General features: G+C 60.8%; 8 protein-coding genes across 8 annotated transcripts; 5 read left to right on the top strand and 3 right to left on the bottom strand.

Annotated features, from left to right (window-relative positions):
- Positions 1-50: 50 nt before the first annotated feature.
- A1Q1_01966 (CDP-diacylglycerol-glycerol-3-phosphate 3-phosphatidyltransferase) lies at positions 51-1685 on the bottom strand (the record flags this gene model as incomplete). The annotated part of the gene is made up of 1 exon (XM_014324974.1): positions 51-1685. The coding sequence occupies one exon, from the start codon at positions 1683-1685 to the stop codon at positions 51-53; it is 1635 nt and encodes a 544-aa protein (XP_014180449.1).
- A 458-nt stretch (positions 1686-2143) lies between these two features.
- Positions 2144-3287, top strand: A1Q1_01965 (isocitrate dehydrogenase; the record flags this gene model as incomplete). Its single annotated transcript, XM_014324973.1, has 2 exons — positions 2144-2221; positions 2265-3287. The coding sequence occupies 2 exons, from the start codon at positions 2144-2146 to the stop codon at positions 3285-3287; spliced, it is 1101 nt and encodes a 366-aa protein (XP_014180448.1).
- Positions 3288-3537: 250 nt separating this feature from the next.
- Positions 3538-4865, bottom strand: A1Q1_01964 (rRNA processing-related protein; the record flags this gene model as incomplete). The annotated part of the gene is made up of 3 exons (XM_014324972.1): positions 3538-4136; positions 4176-4404; positions 4455-4865. The coding sequence occupies 3 exons, from the start codon at positions 4863-4865 to the stop codon at positions 3538-3540; spliced, it is 1239 nt and encodes a 412-aa protein (XP_014180447.1).
- Positions 4866-5326: 461 nt separating this feature from the next.
- A1Q1_01963 (DNA-directed RNA polymerase II subunit RPB2) lies at positions 5327-10817 on the top strand (the record flags this gene model as incomplete). The annotated part of the gene is made up of 6 exons (XM_014324971.1): positions 5327-5336; positions 5399-5661; positions 5711-6511; positions 6586-10451; positions 10496-10685; positions 10749-10817. 6 exons carry the CDS (start codon positions 5327-5329, stop codon positions 10815-10817), a joined length of 5199 nt encoding a protein of 1732 aa, XP_014180446.1.
- Positions 10818-12819: 2002 nt separating this feature from the next.
- Positions 12820-14407, top strand: A1Q1_01962 (nuclear envelope-endoplasmic reticulum network protein; the record flags this gene model as incomplete). Its single annotated transcript, XM_014324970.1, has 3 exons — positions 12820-13926; positions 13965-14196; positions 14274-14407. 3 exons carry the CDS (start codon positions 12820-12822, stop codon positions 14405-14407), a joined length of 1473 nt encoding a protein of 490 aa, XP_014180445.1.
- A 1455-nt stretch (positions 14408-15862) lies between these two features.
- A1Q1_01961 (uncharacterized protein) lies at positions 15863-16649 on the top strand (the record flags this gene model as incomplete). Its single annotated transcript, XM_014324969.1, has 2 exons — positions 15863-16089; positions 16154-16649. 2 exons carry the CDS (start codon positions 15863-15865, stop codon positions 16647-16649), a joined length of 723 nt encoding a protein of 240 aa, XP_014180444.1.
- A 2533-nt stretch (positions 16650-19182) lies between these two features.
- Positions 19183-19692, top strand: A1Q1_01960 (uncharacterized protein; the record flags this gene model as incomplete). The annotated part of the gene is made up of 2 exons (XM_014324968.1): positions 19183-19466; positions 19521-19692. The coding sequence occupies 2 exons, from the start codon at positions 19183-19185 to the stop codon at positions 19690-19692; spliced, it is 456 nt and encodes a 151-aa protein (XP_014180443.1).
- Positions 19693-20135: 443 nt separating this feature from the next.
- Positions 20136-22964, bottom strand: A1Q1_01959 (uncharacterized protein; the record flags this gene model as incomplete). Its single annotated transcript, XM_014324967.1, has 1 exon — positions 20136-22964. The coding sequence occupies one exon, from the start codon at positions 22962-22964 to the stop codon at positions 20136-20138; it is 2829 nt and encodes a 942-aa protein (XP_014180442.1).
- Between the last annotated feature and the right edge of the window lie 373 nt (positions 22965-23337).

Here is a 23337-nt window from a genome sequence, read left to right as displayed (position 1 = left end):
GTGCAAGTGGTAATGAGCAGTAGCATCGTCCCAGTCTATAATATCTATGGTTACAGCATCCCCTCAACTCCAAGCGCCACGAGCACCTTGGCCGCCAAGCTGACCCTCCGCTCTGGCAGGGCAAAGGTCTTCGCATCAACGACGTGCGAGTTGGCGTTCAGGTGTGCTACCTCATTTCCGAGCGCCCTGCGCAGGCTCTCGTTCCGTGTGCCAAGGAACAAGCTCAGCTCCGTGTCGAGGTTGAGCGAGCGCGTGGACAAATTCGAGCTGCCAATGAAGGAGAGGAACGGCGCGTCGTGTTCGGGCGACACCCAAAGGCCCTTGGCATGGTACGTCCAGCCCTGTTTCTTCCACTCCTTGAGCACGATGCCCTCGTGTCGCCCTCCTTCCTGTTCCCGGCTCGCTCGTCCCTTCCGTTCCGCCTCGGCCCAGAACCGCCTCTCGAGCAGCGTGTATCCCTCCGGAATCAGGCCGCTGGGTCCTTTGGACTTGTAGAATCCGTTTGACTCTGGCGCAGCGGCGATGACGCTCACGGGCGCATTCGACTCGAGCACGGCACGCTTGTACGCGGCATAGAGGCCGAAATAGCCAGACGTCAGGTCGACATCGACGTCGCGCGCCGCGTTGATCGCACCCCATGCCGCGGCCATGGCGCGCTCCTCCTCCCTCAACCCCAGGTAGCCGGCCTGCAGGACGGGCCAGAAGAATGTGTCGGCGCCGTTCTCGGCCCCAGAGGCGGTACGCACGGCATTGCTCGCCTTCCACGCCTGCTGGAATGCGGTCAGCGTCGCGTGCGCGTGCGCCCCCCATCCCCTCGGAGGCAGGCTCCTCTGTCGCCACACGAGGCGCACGTCCTCGCTATCCTCGGGCAGCTTGACGACGAGTTGCGGATCCTCCGCCGCGCGCGACAGCGTGACGCGGTACGCGTAGTCGGTCAACAGTCTCGTCAGGGAGCCGAGGTACGACACGATCGGCGCGCCCGAGAGACGCACGTACCGATCCTGCCTGTTTGTGAAGTAGGACTTGGCGAGGTTGGCTCCCGAGATGAGCACGTCGCTGTCGGCGCAGTAGTACTTTGCGTGCCATGTTCCGAAGCCCTCGTTGTATCGCGGCGGCACTATTCTCTCCAGCGGGCCACGCAGCTTCGGGCTGCGGTAGAGCCAGACCTCGGCGCGGTCCCCGAACTCCCGAATCAGCGGGAGGAGCATGTGTACCGTGCTCTTTGGCTCGTCCTTGCCCAGCCGCGTCGAGCGGTTGTAGTCCAGCATGAAGGTGCACTTGAGCTGGCTGTTGGCGCGCAGCGCAGTCGCGACCGCGTCCACGAGCGACGCCTCCTCCGTGCCGATGTACAGTGTCGAGATCAGGATCCGCCGCTTCGCATTCGCGACCATGGAGAGGAGCTCGGAGTGAAACGCAGTCGGAGACGGGAGGAGCGCGACCTCGTCGCCGTGCGTCGCGAAGCAGGGCTGTGTGCTCGAGAGCGTGTTTGCGAGCTCGGCAAAGGCACCGTGCGAGTGCGGCAGCTGCACGATCTCGGACGCCTTGGTCGAGGCCGCGACGGCACTGGCGCGCGAGGAGTGGAGTAAGCGCGACGGCGGTGGCCGCGGGGGAGGGGCGGAGACGCGGCGGAGAGACCCCTCCGCTAACTGCCGGAGGGGCCGGAGCGGCCGCGAGCTGGTCGACATGGACGGCGGTGTCGGTGACGGGTGGGAAGAAGGGTGGGTGTCGGTCGACTTTTGTTCAGCTCGCCGATGGAAGGCCAAGCTAGACAGACTTTGGGCTTCGGGATTGTCTCAGGCACGCCGGTCTTCCATCTTGGCCTTCCTGATTAGATTCGGATTACGATTCCGTGCTAATCCGATCTAATCGGAGTGTCTATCCAGTTTCTAATGGGGCGATTAAGGGTTAGAGCTAATGCTCGCCCGACCGCCCGGTTATTTCTCGGCTGGCCACACAGGAGCAGATCGGAGGGAGCGACACAGCAGGGCGGCGGTATTGTTCGGCCGATACTTTCAGGCACGGGGCGTATGAGGCTCTGGTTACAAGTTGGGACCTCGATTAATTCAGACTCGACTCCGCATTACTTTGCTCTCTCTTTTCCGAGAACATCACCACTCTACCCCCTCCACAAACAAAAACAAAAATGGCCGCCCCTGCTGCTCGCTCTGCCCTCCGGATCGGTATGATCCCCGCCGACGGTGTCGGCAAGGAGGTCCTTCCCGTATGTCACTCTCTGCCGAGGTTAGTAGTACTGACAATCCCAGGCCGCCCAGCGCGTGCTCGAGTCGCTCGGCTCGCTGATCCCCAAGTCCGAGTTCGTGCCCCTGCTTGCTGGCTGGGAGGAGTTCCAGCGCAACGGCAAGGCCCTTCCTGACGAGACTGTGCGTGTGCTCAAGGAGGAGTGTGACGCCGCCATGTTCGGCTCGGTCCAGTCCCCCTCGCACAAGGTGCCTGGCTACTCGTCGCCGATCGTCGCTCTCCGCAAGCACCTCGACCTGTACGCCAACATTCGTCCCGTCTCCTCCGTCCCCGGCACCCCCGGCAAGGACGTGAACATGGTCATTGTCCGTGAGAACTCTGAGTGTCTCTACATCAAGAAGGAGGAGCTCCATGAGAACCCCGACGGTTCCAAGACCGCCATCGCCTACCGCCAGATCACCTCGAACGCCTCCGAGCGCGTCGGCCGCATGGCTTTCGAGCTCGCCCTCCGCCGCGGTGCCGAGCGTGCCGCCCCCGGCGCCGCCAAGACCTTCTGGCAGGGTCCCCCCAAGGTCACCATTGTCCACAAGTCGAACGTTCTCTCCGTCACCGACGGTCTCTTCCGCGAGTCGGTCCGCTCCGTCAAGGAGAACTCTGGCGGCCGCTACGACGGCGTCGACATGGAGGAGCAGCTCGTCGACAGCATGGTCTACAGGATGTTCCGTGAGCCCGAGGTCTTTGACGTCGCTGTCGCTCCCAACCTCTACGGCGACATCATCTCGGACGGTGCCGCCGCGCTCGTCGGCTCGCTCGGCCTCGTCCCCTCGGTGAACGCCGGTGACAACTTTGTCATGGGCGAGCCCGTCCACGGCTCCGCCCCCGACATTGCCGGCAAGGGCATTGCCAACCCCATCGCGTCCGTCCGCTCGGCCGCCCTCATGCTCTCGTCCATGGGCTACACCGACGCCGCCGCCAAGATCAACGCCGCCGTCGACCAGGTCATCCTCGAGAACAAGGTCGCCACCCCCGACCTCGGCGGCAAGTCCACCACCAACGAGGTCACCGAGGCTATCCTCAAGAACCTTTAAAAATCTAGTATCACTACCGCATATGCATCGTGACTGAGCAGGATCTGGCGAGAGGAAAGGATCTGACATTCCCGACTTTTTGAGACGGACCCGACTGCGGCGCCACAACGGCACGTGACTGCACGGCCATGAGCGATCTGGACGCACCGACCGACACACGCATGTGCGCGCGCTGTCTCACATCGTGCAAATGAACTAGAATACATGGGTGCACATGAGGTACTGACAGATCTATGGAATGAGGGGACTTCTACTTGCGGCGCGAGTGGCGGCGCGACTTGCCGGGACGCTTGGCCTTTCCGGCCTTGGTCTTCCTGTGCTCGCTTCCAAAGTCGTTGGTGCTGTCCTTGTCGTTCTGCTTTGAGCGGCGGCCGCCGCCTCCGAGCGAGTACTTGGCGTCACGGGCGTGGCGGGGCATCTTGGGCTTGCCGTCCTTGCCCTGTCCCTTGCCCTTCTTGCCGGGGCGGGCGGACGAGTCGTCGTCGAGCTCAATGTCAAAGTCGTCCTCGTCGCCAAGCTCCATGCCCTCCTTGCGCTTGCGCTTCAGGCCCTGCACGCGGTCCGCGAACGCCTTCTTGTCCTGCTCGCGCGCCTTGAGCTTCTCGATCTGGATCTGCTTGCCGTACTTCTTCAGGTCGCGCTGGCGCTTCGCGTCCTCCGACTTCTTGATGCCCTGCGCCTCCTCCACTAGCTTGCTGCGCACACGCTCCATGTGCTCGTCGCTCTTCACCATCTCGGCGTAGTAGTCGTTCGGGCGCGAAAACGGAATGTCAAACTTGGCGCACAGCTTGCGCGCCTGCGGCACAGCGTCGAGGGCGAGCTTGTAGAACGCAGTCTCACGCTTCAGGTCTGCACATGTTAGCTGATGCACCTTTTCTTTTAGCTTACCGTCCGAGGGGTCAACGTCCAGGATCTCCTTCGACTGAATGATGAGGTGCTCGACAAAGGGCATGTTCGACATCTTGATGTTGTCGGTGAGAATGCGCATGGCGGCGGGGTTGTTCATCGTAACCTTGCGCATCGGCACGGCATCCTCGTCAACAGAGACGTCGGAGCCGAGCTCGTCGACGGCAAGAGTGTCGGGGTCGGCAACATCCATAACAATCGACTCGTCGGCCTGGGCCGTTAGCTTGACAGCACACTTCGAGGCAGCATGTAAACACTCACGACCTCCTCCTCGTCATCCTCCTCCTCCTCATCCTCATCCTCCTCGTCCTCATCCTCCTCGTCATCGTCCTCCTCCTCACCCTCCTCGCCAGCGAGCTGAGCGAGCTCGTACTCCTCAAGGTCTTCCGGTCCAACAAGCTCCATCAGCCGAGCCATTCCGCGCTCGCTGACGCCGCCGTTCTCCGAGTCCTCGTCCGAGTCGTACTCGCTGCTCTCCTCGCCGTCCTCGCCGATCTCGACCTCCTCATCCTCCTCGTCGACCTCATCGTCATCAACCTCCTCCTCGTCGGACTCGGGCTCGGGGGACGGGACCTTGGCGGGCTTCTTGGCGACGTCCTTCTGCTTGCCCTTGCCCTTGGGGCTGGGCTTGACGGCGGGCTTGGCGGCCTTCTTCTTGCTGAGGTTGGCCATTGCCGGATGCGTTTGTTTTGAGTGATGCTAGCAGCAGGCGATACAGCTGAGTAGGGTCGGTAACCAAAATCTTGAATCAAAGGTGGAGGTCCCTCACTGAAATTAACTGGGTGCCACACGGGTGTAATCCCGCAAAAGGTCCCGACCCTGGGCGGCATGTTGATGGCTGCAGTCATCGAACGCACTACGGTGCACGAGACGAGACGGCCGTCGCGATCATTACTCGCACCATCATTGTTGCATCCACCACAGCCTGCGGAGGACAAGCAAGCTACCCGCGCGACCGACTCGACCAGATCACTTTACTGCTGACCTCTGGCTACCGACTGCGCGACGACTCTCGCTTTTCCGCTTCCTCTTGCTTGCGGTGCTTACACAAACGGCGAACCGGCATCCCGCTTGTTTTGCCACCTAGAATCTAGAATCGCGGTCGTCTTTGTCCTTGGTCATCATTGCCCAAGATGGATGGAGGTGAATATTCTTCTCTTGCTGCCCCCTGCTATGCGAAAGATCATGACTATAACACTGCACAGGTGACGGCTTCGAGTATAAACCCGACTACCAGTACGATGAGGAGCAAAATGGCGAGAACGGCGTCGGGGAGGAGGAGCCCATCTCCCAGGAGGACTACTGGAAGGTGATCAACTCCTTCTTCGACGAGAAGGGTCTTGTCCGGCAGCAGCTCGAGTCCTTCAACGAGTTCGTCGAGAACACGATGCAGGAGCTCGTCGATGAGAATCAGCGGTTGACGCTGGATCAGCACACCCAGCACACTGGCGTCATGGGAGATGAGACGGTGAGTCACCCTGCTCATGTCCATGTGCATCCATGCTCACAGACCGCAGCGTCGGTACGAGATCACCTTTGGTCAGATCTACCTCGCCAAGGTCGCCATGACGGAGATGGACGGTCAGACGGTCGGACTGTTCCCGCAAGAGGCCCGCTTGCGTAATCTCACCTATGCCGCCCCGCTCTACGTCGACATGAAGAAGTCGACGTTGTCCGCCGGCGACGTCGACGACCCGATCGAGGCCGACTGGAAGCCGGCGGTCGACGCTAACGGTGTCATGCAAGGAGCGGAGGAGGACAAGATCTGGATTGGAAAGGTGCCCGTCATGGTCCGCTCCAACTTCTGTCTTCTTCATGGCCTGCCGGACGACCACTTCTACGCCCTGAACGAGTGCCCCTACGACCAGGGAGGATACTTTATCATCAACGGTTCCGAGAAGGTGCTCATCGCCCAGGAGCGCATGGCAGCCAATACGGTGTACGTCTTCAAGAAGGCGGACCCGTCACCCGTCATCTATCTCTCCGAGGTCACGTCGCAGATGGAGAAGGGAGGCAAGACGCCCTCGAAGACGGTCGTCAAGATGTACCTGCGTGCCCAGGACAAGGCGACGACGGGATCGGTCATCCGTGTTCAGCTCCCCTACACCAAGACCGACATTCCCATTGTCATCGTTTTCCGTGCGCTCGGTATTGTTCCCGACCGCGACGTGCTGTCGCACATCTGTTTCAACCCGAACGACACGGCCATGCTTGAGATGCTCCGACCATGTATCGAGGAGGCGTTCTCGATCCAAGACCGCGACACTGCGCTCGACTTCATCGGTCGTCGTGGACAGCAGGAGAAGGGAACGAGGGCGGTTCGTCAGCGTGCGGCGTTCGACATTTTGCAGAAGGAGTTCCTGCCGCACGTTCCGTTTCGGAAGGATTCGAGTCCAGGAAGGCGTTCTTCCTCGGATACATGATTCACCGACTGTGTTCCGCTGCTCTGGGACGAAGAGAGCTCGACGACCGTGACCACTTTGGAAAGAAGCGTCTCGACCTCGCCGGCCCGCTGCTCGCCAACCTGTTCCGCATTTTGTTCAAGAAGCTTACGAGGGATGTGTACCGTCACCTGCAGAAGTGTGTTGAGACGCACAAGGAGTTTACGCTGGTCAACGCCATCAAGCCCGGAATCATCACGAACGGTCTCAAGTACTCGCTCGCGACGGGTAACTGGGGTGACCAGGCCAAGGCCATGCAGGCGCGTGCTGGTGTGTCGCAGGTGCTTAACCGCTACACCTTCGCATCCACCCTCTCCCATCTTCGACGAACAAACACCCCGATCGGTCGTGACGGAAAGATCGCCAAGCCGCGACAGCTGCACAACACGCACTGGGGTCTTATCTGTCCCGCCGAGACGCCCGAAGGACAGGCGTGTGGTCTCGTCAAGAACCTGGCGCTCATGTCTTACATCTCCGTCGGATCGTACTCGGCGCCCGTCATGGAGTTCCTCGAGGAGTGGGGTCTGGAGCCGCAAGACGAGTACGGCAGCGCGCCGAACGCGACCAAGGTGTTCGTGAACGGTGTCTGGATGGGTATCCACCGTGATGCCGTCAAGCTGCACGAGAACCTCCTGGAGATGCGTCGTGGAGGACAGCTAAAGCACGAGGTGTCGATTGTGCGCGACATTCGTGAGCGAGAACTCCGCTTGTACACCGACGCTGGTCGTGTCTGTCGCCCGCTGTTCATTGTCGACCGGCCAACGCAGACGCTGCGCCTCAAGCGTGAGCACATTGACCGCCTCGAGAACATTGCCGACGGTCTGGAGGAGGCTGTGGACGGATCCGCCTGGGACGAGCTGCTCTACCAGGGTGTGATCGAGTACGTCGATGCCGAGGAGGAGGAGACGATCCTGATTGCGATGACGTCGGAGGACCTGGAGAACGCGCGCATGTACGAGTCGCCGCAAGAAGTTGCGCGTGCCCAGGCCGCGCACACGCTTGAGGCGTTCGACCCGACGGCGCGTGTCAAGAGTTCCAGCTGGTCGCAGAACTACACGCATATGGAGATTCACCCAAGTATGATTCTCGGTGTCTGTGCCTCGATCGTTCCGTTCCCCGACCACAACCAGTCGCCGCGTAACACCTACCAGTCGGCGATGGGTAAGCAAGCCATGGGCATTCACCTCACGAACTACCAGCTGCGAATGGACACGATGGCGAACATCCTCTACTACCCGCAGTCTCCTCTCGCGACTACGCAGTCGATGAAGTACCTCAAGTTCAGCGACCTGCCTGCCGGACAGAATGCCATTGTCGCTATTCTGTGTTACTCGGGTTACAACCAGGAAGACTCGGTTATTATGAACCAGTCCTCAATTGACCGAGGTCTCTTCCGCTCGCTCTACTACCGTGCCTACACCGACACGGAGAAGATGGTCGGTATGCAGAAGGTCGAGTCGTTCGAGAAGCCGGACCGCAACGAGACGCTGCGCATGAAGCACGGCTCGAGCGACCGCTACGCCAAGCTCGACAATGACGGTCTCATCACCCCCGCGACCAACGTCAACGGTGACGACATTATCATTGGAAAGACGGCGCCCATCCCCCCTGACAGCGAGGAGCTGGGTCAGCGATCAGCGACCCACACCAAGCGTGACGTCTCGACGCCGATGAAGAGCACCGAGCAGGGTGTCGTCGATCAGGTCATGATCACCACAAACGCTGACGGCCTCAAGTTCGTCAAGATCCGTATCCGCTCGACGCGTGTGCCGCAGATTGGTGACAAGTTTGCGTCTCGTCACGGTCAGAAGGGTACGATCGGTATCACGTACCGCCAGGAGGACATGCCGTTCACGGCCGAGGGCATCACGCCCGACATTATTATCAACCCGCACGCCATTCCGTCGCGTATGACAATCGGACACTTGGTCGAGTGTCTGCTGTCCAAGCTCGCGACGCTGACGGGTCGCGAGGGTGACGCCACGCCGTTCACGGAGCTGACTGTCGAGTCCGTGTCCAAGCTCCTGCGCCAGCGAGGCTACCAGTCGCGCGGTCTCGAGGTCATGTACCATGGACACACGGGCAAGAAGCTCCGTGCCCAGGTCTACTTTGGCCCCACGTACTACCAGCGTCTCAAGCATATGGTCGACGACAAGATTCACGCCCGTGCCCGTGGACCGCTGCAGATTCTGACGCGTCAGCCCGTCGAGGGTCGTTCGCGTGACGGTGGTCTCCGTTTCGGTGAGATGGAGCGCGATTGTCTTCATGGCGACACGCGCGTTACGCTGGCATCGGGCGTCTCGATGCGTATCAAGGACCTGGCGAGCTTGCCGGAGGTGCTGTCGCACAAGGTTTCGACCACCACCGACCGAGAGTCTTACGTCCCTGTGCAACCGACTGCGCATCTCCCGCGTCCCGAGCTCAAGGAGTGCATCCGTCTGCTCTTCAGCGATGCGTCAAGCATCGTGTGCACACCTGAGCACCAGATCATGACTGGCGACGGGCAGTGGATGGCAGCGAAGGATCTTGTGCCTGGGAAGACCAAGGTCAAGAGGGGCCCTGACGCACCGCTCTACCTGCCCGAGGACGACAGCCCGGCGCATGTGGCTGCCTTCAAGCTGTCGCTTCCAAGCGTCAACCGCACCCTTGAGATGGACTCGACCGAGAATATTGCCGCCGTGCATGCCTTCGCGCGCATCCTCGGCTACTTCTTGGCTAAGGGCTCCATGAGCTTCAACGAGGAGGAAAACCGTTACTCTGGCTCTATCATGTTCAACCACATCGTGGACGCTGAACAGGGTGTTGCTGATTTGGAAGCTGCGATCGGCTACAAGTGCAAGATCCGACCGCCGTCTGCAGACTATGACTGCTATCTGGTCGATCTTCCTACGGATCTCCTTCGCGATTACCACATGGTCGTCGGCTTGGAGCCTGGGGAGCGCGTCTGCCAGCCCGCGTCGTGGCCCTCCTTCATCATGGACTCCAACTGCCCAGTCTCCGTGCTCCGTGAATTCCTCGGTGGCCTCTTCGGCGGCGACGGCATTGCGCCGCTCCCTCGCGATGATTCCTGGCATTCCGTTGCCTTCACGTCTAGCAAGGTCGACGCCCATCGCGAGTCGCTTATCCAGAGCTTCGACGATCTGGCCATGCTTCTCGCTCGTTGCGGCGTTTCTGGTGCAGTCCGCCAGAAACTTACAGATTGCACCAACAAGGGTGTGCTTGTTCTTGATGGCCTTTTGACCATTCCTATGACGCAGATCTGCGCCTTTGCTGAGAAGATTGGATTCCGTCTCTGCTGTGACAAGCAGCAGCGGATCTCTGTCGCCGCCAGCTACTACCGTTCGCGCGAGTACAGCTTGGAGCAGCGCCGCCGCTACATCCAGCGCGTCGAAACCCTCACGGGCTACAAGTCTGCGACCGAGGCGGAAGGCAAGAAGGGTGGCAAACTGAAGATGACTGTGGACCAGGCTGTTGCCGCCGTTTCCAAGGAGTTCAAGGACGAACTGTTCATTGATCGCTTACTCGCCACCCCGTCCTGCCAAGCCGTGGAGGATGCCTTCAAGGGTGTGTCAAACCCGGACGAGGCGGGTAAGGAGTTTGAGACGGACGTTCCGAAGTGGCTGAAGGACCACGGCGCGGAGGGCTTCTTCCAGTCCTCGACCGACTCCGCGTACTCTGCGTCCCGCGATCTCAATGGCTTCCCCGTGTGGAATGCGACTTTTATGGGCAGCGAGGATGCGGGCTCTCACCTCACGTACGACATCTCTGTCCCGGGATCCAACAGCTTCCTCGCCAACTCCATCCAAGTGCACAACTGGTAAGTCATGACATGACCTGTCTCGAAACAGTGCTGACGAGTAGTATGATCTCTCACGGTATCGCCGGTTTCCTCAAGGAGAGGATGTACGAGTCGTCTGACGCGTTCCGACTGCACGTCTGCGACCAGTGCGGTCTCATGGCTGTGGCCAACCTGAAGAAGCAAGAGTTCCACTGCTCGGTGTGCCGTAACAGCACGCAGATCAGTCAAATCTACATTCCCTACGCTGCCAAGGTGAGTCATCACATGATCCGGATCGAAACACATTTGTGGGGGTGGTGGCGCTAACTTCCCCAGCTTCTTTTCCAGGAGCTCCAGGCGATGAACGTGACCGTGCGCATGTACTCGGACGAGGACGACGCGTAAGGAGCGTAAGGGTTAGTTGTGGAGTCCGAGTGTTGGAGCCGCACTGGCCTCAGCTGTAACATCTGTAATATCCCAGATATTTGCGGATTGGAATACAGATCGATCGCTCACGAGAGCGGCTGGTGCGCAACGTAAGCGACCTAAACGGTCGAGTTGGGGCGGCGAGTTCGGCGACTTGGAGGGGGATTGAGATCGAGATCGAGGCGATGGAATTGGGCCTGGTCTCTGATGTGGGCCCCCGGGGCCGTTAGACCGGGTGTCGGACTGGAGTGGGGGAGACGCAGACCGTTGTGAACATTACAGCATCTAGCAGACATGCATAACCTTTTGGCATTAGAAAAAATAGACATTAGATTCGGCTTTATGACGACAACATGGAGTTCGGCATAGTCCGAAAGAGGCATGTGCACGATGTGGAAAGAGGTTGCAGTGTTGCAGGTCCGGAGGTCCCGTTGTCGTGACAATGGCGTCGTCAGCGGGATGAGAGGGTTGCAGGAACTGAGAGGGGGGATGGCTGGATCCGAGGTTCATGGCTGTGAACAGAGCAGGCCTGGCCAGTCCGGTCCGAGGGTCCGCCGAGGTGAGGAAACAAGCAGTGAGCAAGGGATGGCAGCGGAGGAGTGGGACCGGAGCCGGTGGCCGGGACACGGCAGGCTCGAGGCTCACTGCAACGGCGAGGATGATCACTGGGTGGGAGAGTGATGTGCCTTGTGTGCCAGGGGTGGGTGGCCAAAAATGAGCACACCGAACGTGGGATAAGGGTCTTTTCGGCTATGGGATCGGGGGATGTGCAGAGAGACGGGGGATGTGGGATGGTGGGACAGGATATTTCGCGAGGTCGCCGACAAACTACGTTTCTGCCCACAAAGCACGTTCCATCACCACTCTGCCAGACCTACAGAGGAAGTGCGGGGGTGCGAGAGTTGGAGGAGTGAAGCTCGATGCGAGTTGCCCCATCAAACGATGAAATCGGTGGGGATGGGGCTCAGAGTAAGGGTAGGTAGGTAGGTAGGAGCTCGGAGCAGACACTTTGATGACAGAAGGGTCGGCGGGCAGTAAGGGGCGCACAGGAGGCGGGGGTGAACGACGTCACAGGTGCCCATTCTTGACATTGACTGCCCCCCGCGTACCCGGCACTGCACTCGTTCAGCCAACGGCGAGCAGCGACCAGCCTGCTCATGCATCAACGGTCTCGCCCGGGTAAACCCTAGTCGTGCATATGGAATCATGGTCTCATGCATGTATCGTCGCATCCCATCAATCAATCCACAGCCAAGGACCAAGAACATCCGGCACCGCAGCAGAGCGCACGCCCAGCCCCAGCCAGGTCCATTCATCACACACGGCCACCTGGCAACCCCCCCTCCCCCTCCCCGACCGACCGACCGGCCTCCGTCAGACATCCTGCATCCTCCGCCGCACTGCATTCTTCCTTTGATTGCATCCTTTTGCATCCTCACTTCAAGGTCTTCCATCCTCTCAACCCTCAGCCTCGCTCGCATCGACCCCATCCTCCGACTGCACTACACCCCTCGTCATTGTTTATCCCCTCCCTTATCTATTCCTTAGCCCCGGTCGCTTTTTTGGATTCAACCCGACCAGTTCCACCGTTTGCCTTCTTCCGATCCGCCGCCCGCCCGCCGCTTGTCGCCCCACTCTATCTTTCTATCTAAAGCCTGTCTTGAACTGCAACTCTCTACTCCAGTCTCCAGTCTCATTTCCTACTTTGCATAAAGCATTCCAGCGCCCGCTTCCGACTCCGACTCGCATTCCAAAGGCATTCCAATCATTTCATTGCATCGATAACAGTTTCTAAGCGACTCCCGACCCCCGAAGTAATCAGCACATCCCCCCCGCGTCACCTCAGCAACACACATCCGCGGACCCTTCCCTCCAACAAACTTGACTGCGTCTTCCCTCCACCTGACCTTACCTCTCTCTCACACGCACACCCGCACCTTCGCCGTTCGACCTAGCGATGCGATAGCACCCATCGGCAAGAATGAACACGCTCAGCAGGGTTGACTCGTACCTATTCAGCCTGGTGAGCTCACACCCGCCACCCGCCCCGGCGGCGCTGTCCAGCATACAACCGGAGCCCGCCCCCACGTTCACTTTTCCGACTTCCAATGAGCCCGCGTCCAACAGCTCGTCTGTGAATGTTTCGCCCTCTCCCTCGCCCGCCCCGTCCAATGCGACCGTCCGGCGGCGATTTCCCACCACTACTCGACGTCGTAGGAGACGTCACCCAACCAGCAGCAGCATCAAGGTCCCGCCCCCGACGACGCCGCTGCTGCTCCGCGTCGCGCTCGCGATATGGTCGATTCTGCTCTCGTTCTGGCGCAGCCTCGTGGGAGATACCCGCGCCGTCCGTGTACTTCGACACAAGAAGCGCACAGTCACAGTCGCTGCTGTGCCGGTCGGTGCAGGGGCTGCCCCGGACCGGTTAGCAGAGTCACCTGCTGCCGCGTCAAAGGGCAAGCCAGTCCTGGGCCTGGGGCATCCTGCAGCGAGCCCCGCCAGTTCTGACGAGTCTGCGAGCGAGCACGAGGGCTGGGTCGACCCGGTGACGCGCGCACCCGTCGACAATGGCACCCCGGTGGACTCTGACTCGGAGGTCGAGTTTGGCCGCCCGCGCGTGCCAGAGACAATGTCGATCCAGCTGCAGAGCTCGTTACGCAAGTCGGGCCTCGACAGCAAGCTGGACACGAAGCAGCCCAAGTTTGTGACGACAGTGACGGCCCCGACGCCGCGGCGCACGCCTCGCCTTCTCCCGAACCCGATGCAGACCAGCCTGCTCGACCCCTCTGTCCCCGCGGTCCCACACCGCAGCGTGTCGCCGACGAACGCGCCGTCCGTCCGCCCACAGCACACGCCGTTCCACCTCCAGAAGACGCTAATTCTCGACCTTGACGAAACACTCATTCACTCGACGAGCCGCCCCATGGGCGCGTCCCACTCGGGCACCGGTATGCTGGGCCTCGGCTCGGGGCTGTTTGGGGGCAAGCGCCGGCGCCGCGAGGGGCACACGATCGAGGTCGTGCTCAACGGCCGCTCAACGACGTACCACGTGTACAAGCGCCCCTACGTCGACTTCTTCCTGAAGAGGGTAAGCTGTGCAAATGACCTTGGTAGCTGACATGACAGGTTGCGTCTTGGTACACGCTCGTCATTTACACGGCGTCCATGCCCGAGTACGCCGACCCGGTGATCGACTGGCTCGACAACGGGCGCGGCCTGTTCGCAAAGCGTCTGTACCGCGACGCGTGCCACCTGCAACCGAGCGGGAGCTACGTCAAGGACCTGAGCCTCGTCGATCCGGACCTGAGCCGCGTGTGTTTCATGGACAACTCGCCCATCTCGTACAGTTGGAACAAGGGTGAGTCCGCTATTCGGACGGCGCAGCGGCCTCCGCTGCCGTCGAGCTGCAGTGAGAGACTCGTAACTGACTCGCAGCCAACGCCCTCCCGATTGAGGGCTGGACATCGGACCCGAACGACGAGGCGCTCTTGCACAGCATCCCCGTGCTCGACAGTCTGCGCTTTGTGACGGACGTCCGGCGCATTCTCGGCATCAGAGGGTTCGTCTGAGTCCTGACCGTATGACCGTAGGTGGCCTCCCCGACAATTGCATTATGTACCAGTAGCATTTTACTCGCACGTTTCGCCACCGTAGCGCGTCGCGAGCGGCCGCCGGTCGGGAGCCCGGCTGCTCGGCTAGTGACTGACCTATCTACTGACACTAACTGATGTTTTCTCACGGGCTCTTGGCTCGATCTAACACAACGTGCTGCCGCGGTCGTCGTGCTTATGGTCTTCTGGCGTAGACAGCCAACACGCAGTGCGACGAGGTTGGGAGGACGTTGTCCCGATCTTTCGGCTGAGCAGCCCTCTCAGCGCGCGGAGCACGGCGCAACGGAGCGAGAGTCTTGGTCGTGCTATCAGCCCGGCCTGCCGCCCCGCTCACCGCGGGAGCCCATGGTGCCGAGCACTCACCTCCGCGGGGCGGGTGAGCGGGTCATCGGCACCAGGAACGTCAAGTCCGTGGGCTGTGGTAGATTGCGGTATGCGGTACTTGCGGTGTTAGGAGTGTGCTGGGCGTGACTTGCCTGATGCTTGTGCGCTTGTTCTTGGACGGGTCCGGGGGCTCGCGATGTGGCTGAGACGACACTGGAGGGCGCTGGGACGGGATGGGATGACGCTGAACGAAGACGCTGGAGGAGGACGTTGGAGGAAGACGCTGGCAGGACGGTGGGAGAACGCTGGGAGGGGATCGGACAAGGATAGGCGAGCTGGCGATGGCGCGAGGGCGTGCCCGTGCTCGGAGTGAGTGACAGAGTCAAGCTGTCAGTTCCGGAGCGGCTGAGGGATCGAGCTGGACCTGCTGACAGTGGGATGGCGGCCCGGAACCGCGTGGACTGCTGCAGACTGATTCCCCGCTTCACAGCAGCAGTGACGGTTGTGCCACACACATGGCCGTCGCAGCTTTCAGTGGTCACCAGTGCCCGGTGCGTCGCGCCCGTTCTCAAGGATTGGCAAGCCATATCGACTGCGGATCTTTGTAAGGTCCAGCCTCTTGGGTCTCAGCAGTCACACTTTCTCTTCGGACGTCTGAACACCTCGTCGATCACCAATGACGCTAGAGCCTACTCCGGGGTCGATGATTCCGACTCATGCACGGCGTGCGCGGCACACTTTGATCATTGTAAATTCACGTGTGCTCGACGACCGAGCCCCGCAGCTCGCACTCTCTCCGCCACTACCATCACCTCACACCTTGCTTCGCGTAACGTGGGGATCTGACAAGACCATTTTGGTGTCGCTCCAATCGGCAGTTCCGCGGCTAAGATGCGAAGCTCGTTGCGGTTCTCCCAGACTAGCTGGGACCAGCAGTGCCCTGCGTGTGGCGGGTTATCGGTCTCTCGCTGTTGCAGACTCCTGTTGCGTGCCGTTCGGTTCCGAGTGTCAGTGCCACTAAACAAGCTGTTTTCGTCCAGACGATTGCCATGGGCCCCATCTCTCGTAATTCGCATTCACATCACACCCATGCTTCGATACAATAACTACGAGCCCGTCCTCACAGAGCACTTCCCTCGAACGGGGTACAAGAAGTTGGACTTCTACGCCGGCCCGAAGCACCGTGAGACCGCGCGCATCCTCTGGGCAGCACGAGACGCGAGGCGCGAGTGGATCCGTGCCGTCGACGCCCAGGACTGGGACGCGATCGACTACCAGACGTTCCGACTCGCTGTCCTCGACAGATCTCACGAGCTGTAAGTTAGGCCCGGCCCCTCTTCTCTTCTCTTCGCAAACTCGAATAAAGACGCTGATTTGTAGAAACGAAGCGCAGTGGCGCCTCCGCCGCCGCTCGCCGTCGGCAGAGGAGCGGCAAGACGAGACGGACAAGCTGATCTACTTTGCCTACTTTCTGGCAGGAAGGAGTCTGGCTAGACTCGGCCGGGAGGGGCAGGTTCCCGAGCCTGTCGAGGTCATGATCTTTTGCCGAGCGGCGATGGATAAACTCGCCGTCCCCGTTGTGGGCATGAAGCCCGCACGACCGGCGTGGCCGTGGAATCCCGATGAGCTGGGACGGTACGACCCGAGGATCATGCATCGGGAGCTGCTGGAAGAGGAGGCTGAAAGGTTCGTCGCGACTTTCATGTATGATCCGAGCATTGGGGCATCGGTGCTGGTCGAAGACGACACGCCTAGCCTGGCCTCGGACAGCACCGAGACCTCCCCCTCTCGCCCGCCCGGCCGTGGTTGTCGCACTCCGGGAACGCCTCCATCGTCCTCATCGTCCACAGGCCGGGCACAAAGTGGCACCTCCTGAGCCTCTTGAGTGCTTCCTCATTACTCCATACACTCCGATGATAATTCCGATAGAGTAATGTTTGCAGCGTACTGTGGTTCTTGCACGTGCATGTACCAAATCAGCAGCTGCTGCGCCACTTCCCGCTATCCTGTCGGACTCTTTGATAAGTGCTTCGCCAGTGACGTAGTGCCTAAACGGTGCTATGTGTTGTGTGTGAGATGCAGTTGATGGTGTTGTCAGAGTTGCTGTCCTTGTGTACATGATCGCATGTGGTCGAAGATGGCGACAACGCCCTCATGTCGTGAACCTCAATCGCCTCCGCCGATGAGCTCGCCACCTGCAGCACGACTCCCTTTACAGCCAAACGACGAGATAGCTACTACACTTGTCGCGCTCGTCTGCTCAATGTACAGTCTCCTATGAACGCGCCGATGGCCTCGGCATAGCCCCATGGGGATCCTCGTACTAGTGCCACACAATATCAACATTATCATTTCACCAAGTCCGCTCAACATGGAGCTTCATCCGCAATAGCAGTGAAGCACAAGGTCAGTCACGCCGAGGAGAGGCGCTGCGACAGGTATCCCGCAAGCAGGATGGGCGGTTCCCTTCTGGACAGGCAGGGTGTTCTGACCGCGCACGAAATTAGCGCTGCGGTTTGCCACAATCTGGCCCAACCTTCCAGGACTGGGCACATGCAACCTGCGGCGCATGTCTGCGCAGGTCCGAGAACAGCCGTCCTACCCAATGTGTCCAGGTCAGCCGTCATGCTAGCTCCGGCGCCGTCTGTTTCGATGTCCCCAGAGCTGCTGTACCGCCCCGCGTGCCCAAGCCAGCTGTCATGGTGGTTCGGGCACCGATAGTTGCGGTATAACGAAAGGCTGAGGAGGAGAAAAGCAAGGCAGAAGATGACCCTCTTAGCCCCGCCATCGCTCAACCCATTGACAAGTATGTGTCCCGAGCTCCGAAGTCTGACGGAAGTGGTCCCGATGAGCCGTTCAACCAAGCGGAAAGCCGTGTACCTATGTCGGAAACGGCTGCACACGGTGTCGGAGGGGTCTTCGAGCACCGGATCCGCATATTCCCTTGCTACAGAGCCAACAAAACGTCAGGCTTGTTTCCATGAATACAGGAGCGGTGTTCGTTTTGCGGAACGAAACGCATGCACATCCGGGACTGGAACGGACGGATACGGGAGAGCAGTAAAACAGAAGTCGGCAAACTGCCACAAACGCTGCTCCGGAAGTGACCTCAAGTTTACTGCTGGCTTGGTTTCCGGACGGCGTGCCTCGACATGAATGGAACGCGTCCGACCAAGCCCGCTGTTCCGGGCCTGCTGCCGCCAGACAGAGTTATGCAACCACCCCGATGGCAGAGACAGCGGGCAGCGGCCTTAGCACCTTTTCCCGTGTCGTTGTCTGGCAACGGCAAAACTCTAACGCAGAGAATCTACTTCCACTTCAGATCCAAACGCAGCCCCGCTAAGCATTGCCATACCTCGATCCAAGCAAGCGCGTGGTCTCGGTCTGGTGGACATGTGTTCGGTGGGTTCCCTCAACCCCAGCCATTCTTGACGCTCTTAAGCATGCTGAAGGAGTTCAGGCTGCAAACGACGCGCAAAGATGCAGGATCAAGGGGCCAAGCGTTCTTTCGCTCGGCACGCTGTGCTGCTGGTGGTAGATCTGGGCACGGGAGCCAAGGGCGACGCTCTGTCGGCCCCGCGAAGCTCAGGGCTGGGTTCAGGGTTGAGATGCCGATGCGCTGCAGCGCAGCATCCTTGGATGGCAGGCACGTCAGGGCTGTGCACCCACTCACCGCCGTACGGTGCATACCCACTGTGGCCACCCAGCGCGCCAGCGCGTGGAAATGTGAGAGTGTGTGAGACGCTCGCTGCGGCCCCGCGCTCGAGTGCCGAGTGCCCGCTACACGATCAAGAGACAACCGGTACATTGGGCGGGGCGCCCCTGATCCGATCCCCCCTGCGTCCTCTTGTTCTGTCTCTCGTCCCTTTGCAAAGAAGTTCTCGCGCGACCTGGTCCTGGGTCCTCCTTCTCCTTCTCATTCGCCCGTGCGGCCGTGCACTAGCCAGCAGGCTAGCCAGGCATCCAGACGACGCGTGAGCACCCCCGATCCGAGATATGGAACGGGGCGCCAGTCCCTGTCCCCGGCCTATCGCGAGCGAGGACGCGCACAGCAGCTCATAACTGCGGTGCAGGCGCTAGGCAGTGCTAGCGCCAAGAACCCTCCGCATCTGATGTGCGTGAGGGAAACGTGAGGGGAACGGGGCTCACTCCTAACGCGTTATAATCTGCATGGACCGTGACATGGCCCCGTTTGATCCTTCTCTCTCATCTCGATCTTACCACCTCTGTTCACTGCGTTATCGACTCCACTCCGGCTTCGTCACGGTCAACACTCACTCTCGCGCTCTCGCCACCAACGACTCTCACATATCACTCGGGCCTCGCGACAACCTCTTGCCACCTTCCTCGCACTCAACGCAACCCCTCGCACCAAAGTAGCAAAGCACCGCCTCCATCCTCTACGCACCATGACCCGACGAAGCTCTGCCATGGCTTCGACTCTTGTCTGGGCCATCGTATTCGCCGAGACGGCGCTGGCGCTCGCCATCCCCCGCGACGTGGGCTCCACAGTCGACGGCGTCGTGGACGACTACAACGCAATCTCTGACGGATCGAAGGACATCAAGAACGGCGACTACAAGAAGGGGTGGGACAAGCTGCCCAAGTGGGCCAAGATCACCATCATTGTCGTTGCCGTCGTGCTCGGCCTGGTCATCATTGGCCTGATCTCGTGCTGCGTCGGATGCCTCAAGTGCGCGACGTGCAACTGCTGCTCGTGCTGCTGTTCCGGCTGTGGTGGCGGAAGCCGCACGAGGGAGGTCCACCACTACCACGACGTCCCCGGCGGCACGCGCAACGCCTACCTCCCCATGAACGACATGCACCCCACCCCGACACCGTATGAGTACGACCAGACAAAGTTCGAGCCGACGTACGAGCCCCCGAAGTATGCGACGTATGAGCCGATGAGGCATTAAGGATGCGACAAGAGGTTGAAGCGACCAGTCGTTGCGCCTCGACCCACACCCCTACCTCGATCGCGACTCGAGTTTCGCGGACGACAGCTCGCTGAGCCCAGCGAGCATTCGCCGAGACTGCACAGTCCTGACCAAATGGCCCTCGGCCGACAGACTTGAGAATCATATAGATTATGACGCTCACGAATCCTCACGCCCGCCGCCCCATCCACTACCGCCAGCGGGGCGGTACCCCCAGCTTGTAGATCTAGACTTCCCACGGACCATCATGTGTCACCTTCTTTCGCTTCTCTCAGCGTCGAGCGCGCGCCGCTCCGCCCCTGGTTCCCCTATAGATGAGTTTGGATTGTCCGCATGTAACTTGTTCTTTCTCCTTGGCACATGCTGCAATAGGTGACAGTATCATACATATGTACAAGAACAGGGTAGGATATACAGAGTGGCTAGCCGGTGGCGATTGTCTTGGGGTCGGCGGACTCGCCAGCATTTGTATCCGCGGAGGAACTGGGGAGCAGTCGGTCGACGCCGAGGAAGGGCGCCTCCCCGTCGCCTGCCTCGCCGAGCTTGTCCGTGATGAGGCGCATCTGCGTAACAGCCAAGGACAGAGCAGACCGGGGACGGAGTCCGAGCTCGGCGCGGACGGTGCGATCGATCTCGGCGGCGTCCTCTGCGCGAGCAGCCGCAAGAGCCGCCTCGGCGACAGCGTTGCGGCCGGCGAGCAGCGCGGCGGCGTGGCCCAGCAGCTCGACCTCTGCCTCGTCCCAGCGCTCCTTCTTCTGGCGCGCACGCAGCTCGCGCCCGAGCTCTATCGCCCGCGTGTCCGCTTCGTCGGCCATCTCGCCCTCCTCTGCCGCTGCGGCCGCGGCCGCAGCCTGCGCCAGTTCGTGTACCGCGAGGCGCTGCTCGAGCTTGCCGAAGAGCCGCGGGATGAGGTTACGCTCGACTCGTCCCTCGCGGAACGCGGCCAGGAAGGTCGCGAGGTCCTGTGCGCCCTTGCCGTCGGAGGAGGGCGAGGGGCGCATCCAGCCGCGTTTCGCCATGGCGTCCTTCAGCAGTGACAGGGCACGCCCGTGGCCGTTCTGCTGCAGGTGGTCGAGCACGAAGGCCGTCTCGGCGCGGAAGGCGGGGTCACGCAGCGGACTGTCTTGTGGCAGGCCGTTTACAGCTGAGACTGACGCTTTGCCCTTGGCCTTGCCGTGCATCGCAAGGTGCACGCTGCCGGACCCGCCGCCGAGGACACTGTCCCCGCTCGCGCCGCGCGGGAAGATCGTGCCGTCCGCTGGTGGTGGTGGTGGTGGGGACACGCCAGCGAGCTTCGGGATGCGGGTCTCGGGCGCCGGTACGCTGAACCGCCACCGCTTCGGCACATGCTGCGCATGCACGCGCTCCGCGATCTCCGCAACGTGCTTGTTGATGTCGTACTTGAAGGGGCCGGCGAAGTTGACGCGCACGCTCTCCCGCGGGCTCCGCATGCCAACAGCGGGGAACAGGTGCTGAGGGAGATCCGCGAAGGCGTTGCCGACGAGTGAGCCGTTTCGCGTGAAGAATGCGCGGCCCGTCGAAAAGTCGATACCGACACCAACAATGTCGCCGGAGCCCCAGGGCTCTGTGAACTCGTTTCCGTGGTTCTGCCCCGCGAACGAGTTTCCATCATCACAGTGGAACCCCCACGTCCCTCGGTCCCAGCCTACCAGCCTGTTAAGCGTAGACGTGGCTGACATCCAGCCGACCGAGACATATCGCAGGCGTCCCGCATCGAGGACCTCCACTTCATAGTAGTGGACACCGATCCCAGTGGGTATGCTGCGGTTGGCGCGCAGTGCGCAAGCGTCGCTCTCGCTGTCCTGCAACTGGTCCCGGTGCTGCTCGCCAAAGGTAACGATAGGCCGGTCTCCATCGTAGGAAACTTCGAGATGTGAGCTGCGGGGAGGTTCCATAAAGTCGTTCGGAAGTTCGCTTGTCTCAGACAGACTGGTGTAGCGCAGATAAGCGGGCCTCGCTGGGGGCAATATCGGCGTGGTGCACTTTCGCTTCTTGCTCGCCATGTCGTTCGCGTCCTTGAGTGGCGTGGTACCCGCGGACCGCCGCCGCCGTCGCCCAACTACGATGGGCGAACCCTCTGTCGAGTTGTTCGTAGGCTGGAATCGGCCCGGAGTGAAGTCGATGCTCATTGAATCATCCTCATGTCTCGACCTGCGTCTGTTGTTTCGTCCACGGCTCAGCGACGCTCCACCTTCAGGCGGGTCTCCCCAGCCGTCTACGTCGTCACCTTCTCCCATGCGATAGATGCCCCACATGTCGTCGTCCGAGTCGGGGTCCCCGAGAATGTCCCAAATGTGATCGTCGGCTCCTCCTGGAGGCGCAATGTCCGACGGGTCAAAACTGTAGGCAGCGCGGTTCGCCCAGCGCATGCCGTCGCCGTTGCGGCGCCGCAGCACGGTGGTCGCCATGCGTTCGTTCGTGTTGCCCGTGCCAGAACCGCTCGAAGTGGCCGTCGCTGTAGCAGCCGAAGTCGAGGTTGTCGGAACTGGGCGTACGAGAGAGTTGAATAGTGTGCTACTGGGTCCGGATTGTGACTCAGAGCGAGGCCCGGGTGGTAGGCGTGCGCGGACGGGTGCGCGCTCCCCGGAGGATCGTCCAGGCTGGTGGCGGTTACGATCTATGAGGTCGGTAAGTGTTTCCAAACGAGCGAATTGGCCCGCACTCATTCTCGACCTAGAATCGTAATAGGCACGTGCTGTTGCCAAGCCGTTCCAGGCCGACTCGTCGCGATCTCGAGTGTACTCGCGGTCGCTTGAGGTCTGGGGCTGATCGCCGATTCTACCGTTCGGGAAGCTCATACCTAAAGCCGATGAAGCGTTCGAATCGCGCCATGCGGACGTGCGCTGAGATTGAGAAGGGGTTCGTCGATGTGGTAGGCGAGCTGGCGGACCGAGAAGAGCATCAAGGGTGAGCTGCTGCTCCGAAGGGGTTGCTGGTGTAGCGATAGGGGTGGAGGAAGAGGACGCAAGGACAGACGTGGCGCCACCGTCGTTCCCTGGGGCGGCGAGCTCTCTGCGAGACGAGGAACCGGACCGGGAGGTTGAGAAAGGGGGAGGAAGCGTTGTGAACAGTTCGCTCAGGCCGTCGGGTATGTCGACGTCTTCAGCCGTCCAGGCATCGTCGGTGGCGGGAGGGTTAGTCGGCCCCGAGTGGGAGGGGTTGCTGGGCCCGGGATCGACGTTGCTATGTGTGCGGCGCGCAGGCAGGTCGTCTTGCGCTGGCGCCGACATGGAGTGTTTAGGGGAAGAAGGGGTGTACTGTGATGAAAGCGGCTTAGGATGTCAAAAGGTGGCGAGTGAGTGAGGTGATGAGTCTGTGGGTGGTAGAAATCACGCTATCTTGGTGGTGAGTGCGCCCCGGGTGGAGGAAGGTGGATGAGTGTGGGATGGCGATACGGCGTAAGGCTCGGATTGAGGGGTGCAGGGTCTCAAGGCATGGCATGCAGGGGACCGGGGGAAGCGAGCGTGAGCATGAGCGATGAGTCAAAGGGGTCGCATGGCTAAGGGCAGGGACCTGACAGGGCTTTGAGCTTTGCGAGATCAAGGTCCAAGGGTAAAAAGGTCGATAGGCTCGGGTGCGGACGAGCCGCGATTCTGCATTCTT

Source organism: Trichosporon asahii (assembly GCF_000293215.1).
Source record: "Trichosporon asahii var. asahii CBS 2479 unplaced genomic scaffold scaffold00050, whole genome shotgun sequence".
Lineage (NCBI taxonomy): Eukaryota > Fungi > Basidiomycota > Tremellomycetes > Trichosporonales > Trichosporonaceae > Trichosporon > Trichosporon asahii.
This window is presented reverse-complemented; position numbering and strand designations above follow the sequence as displayed.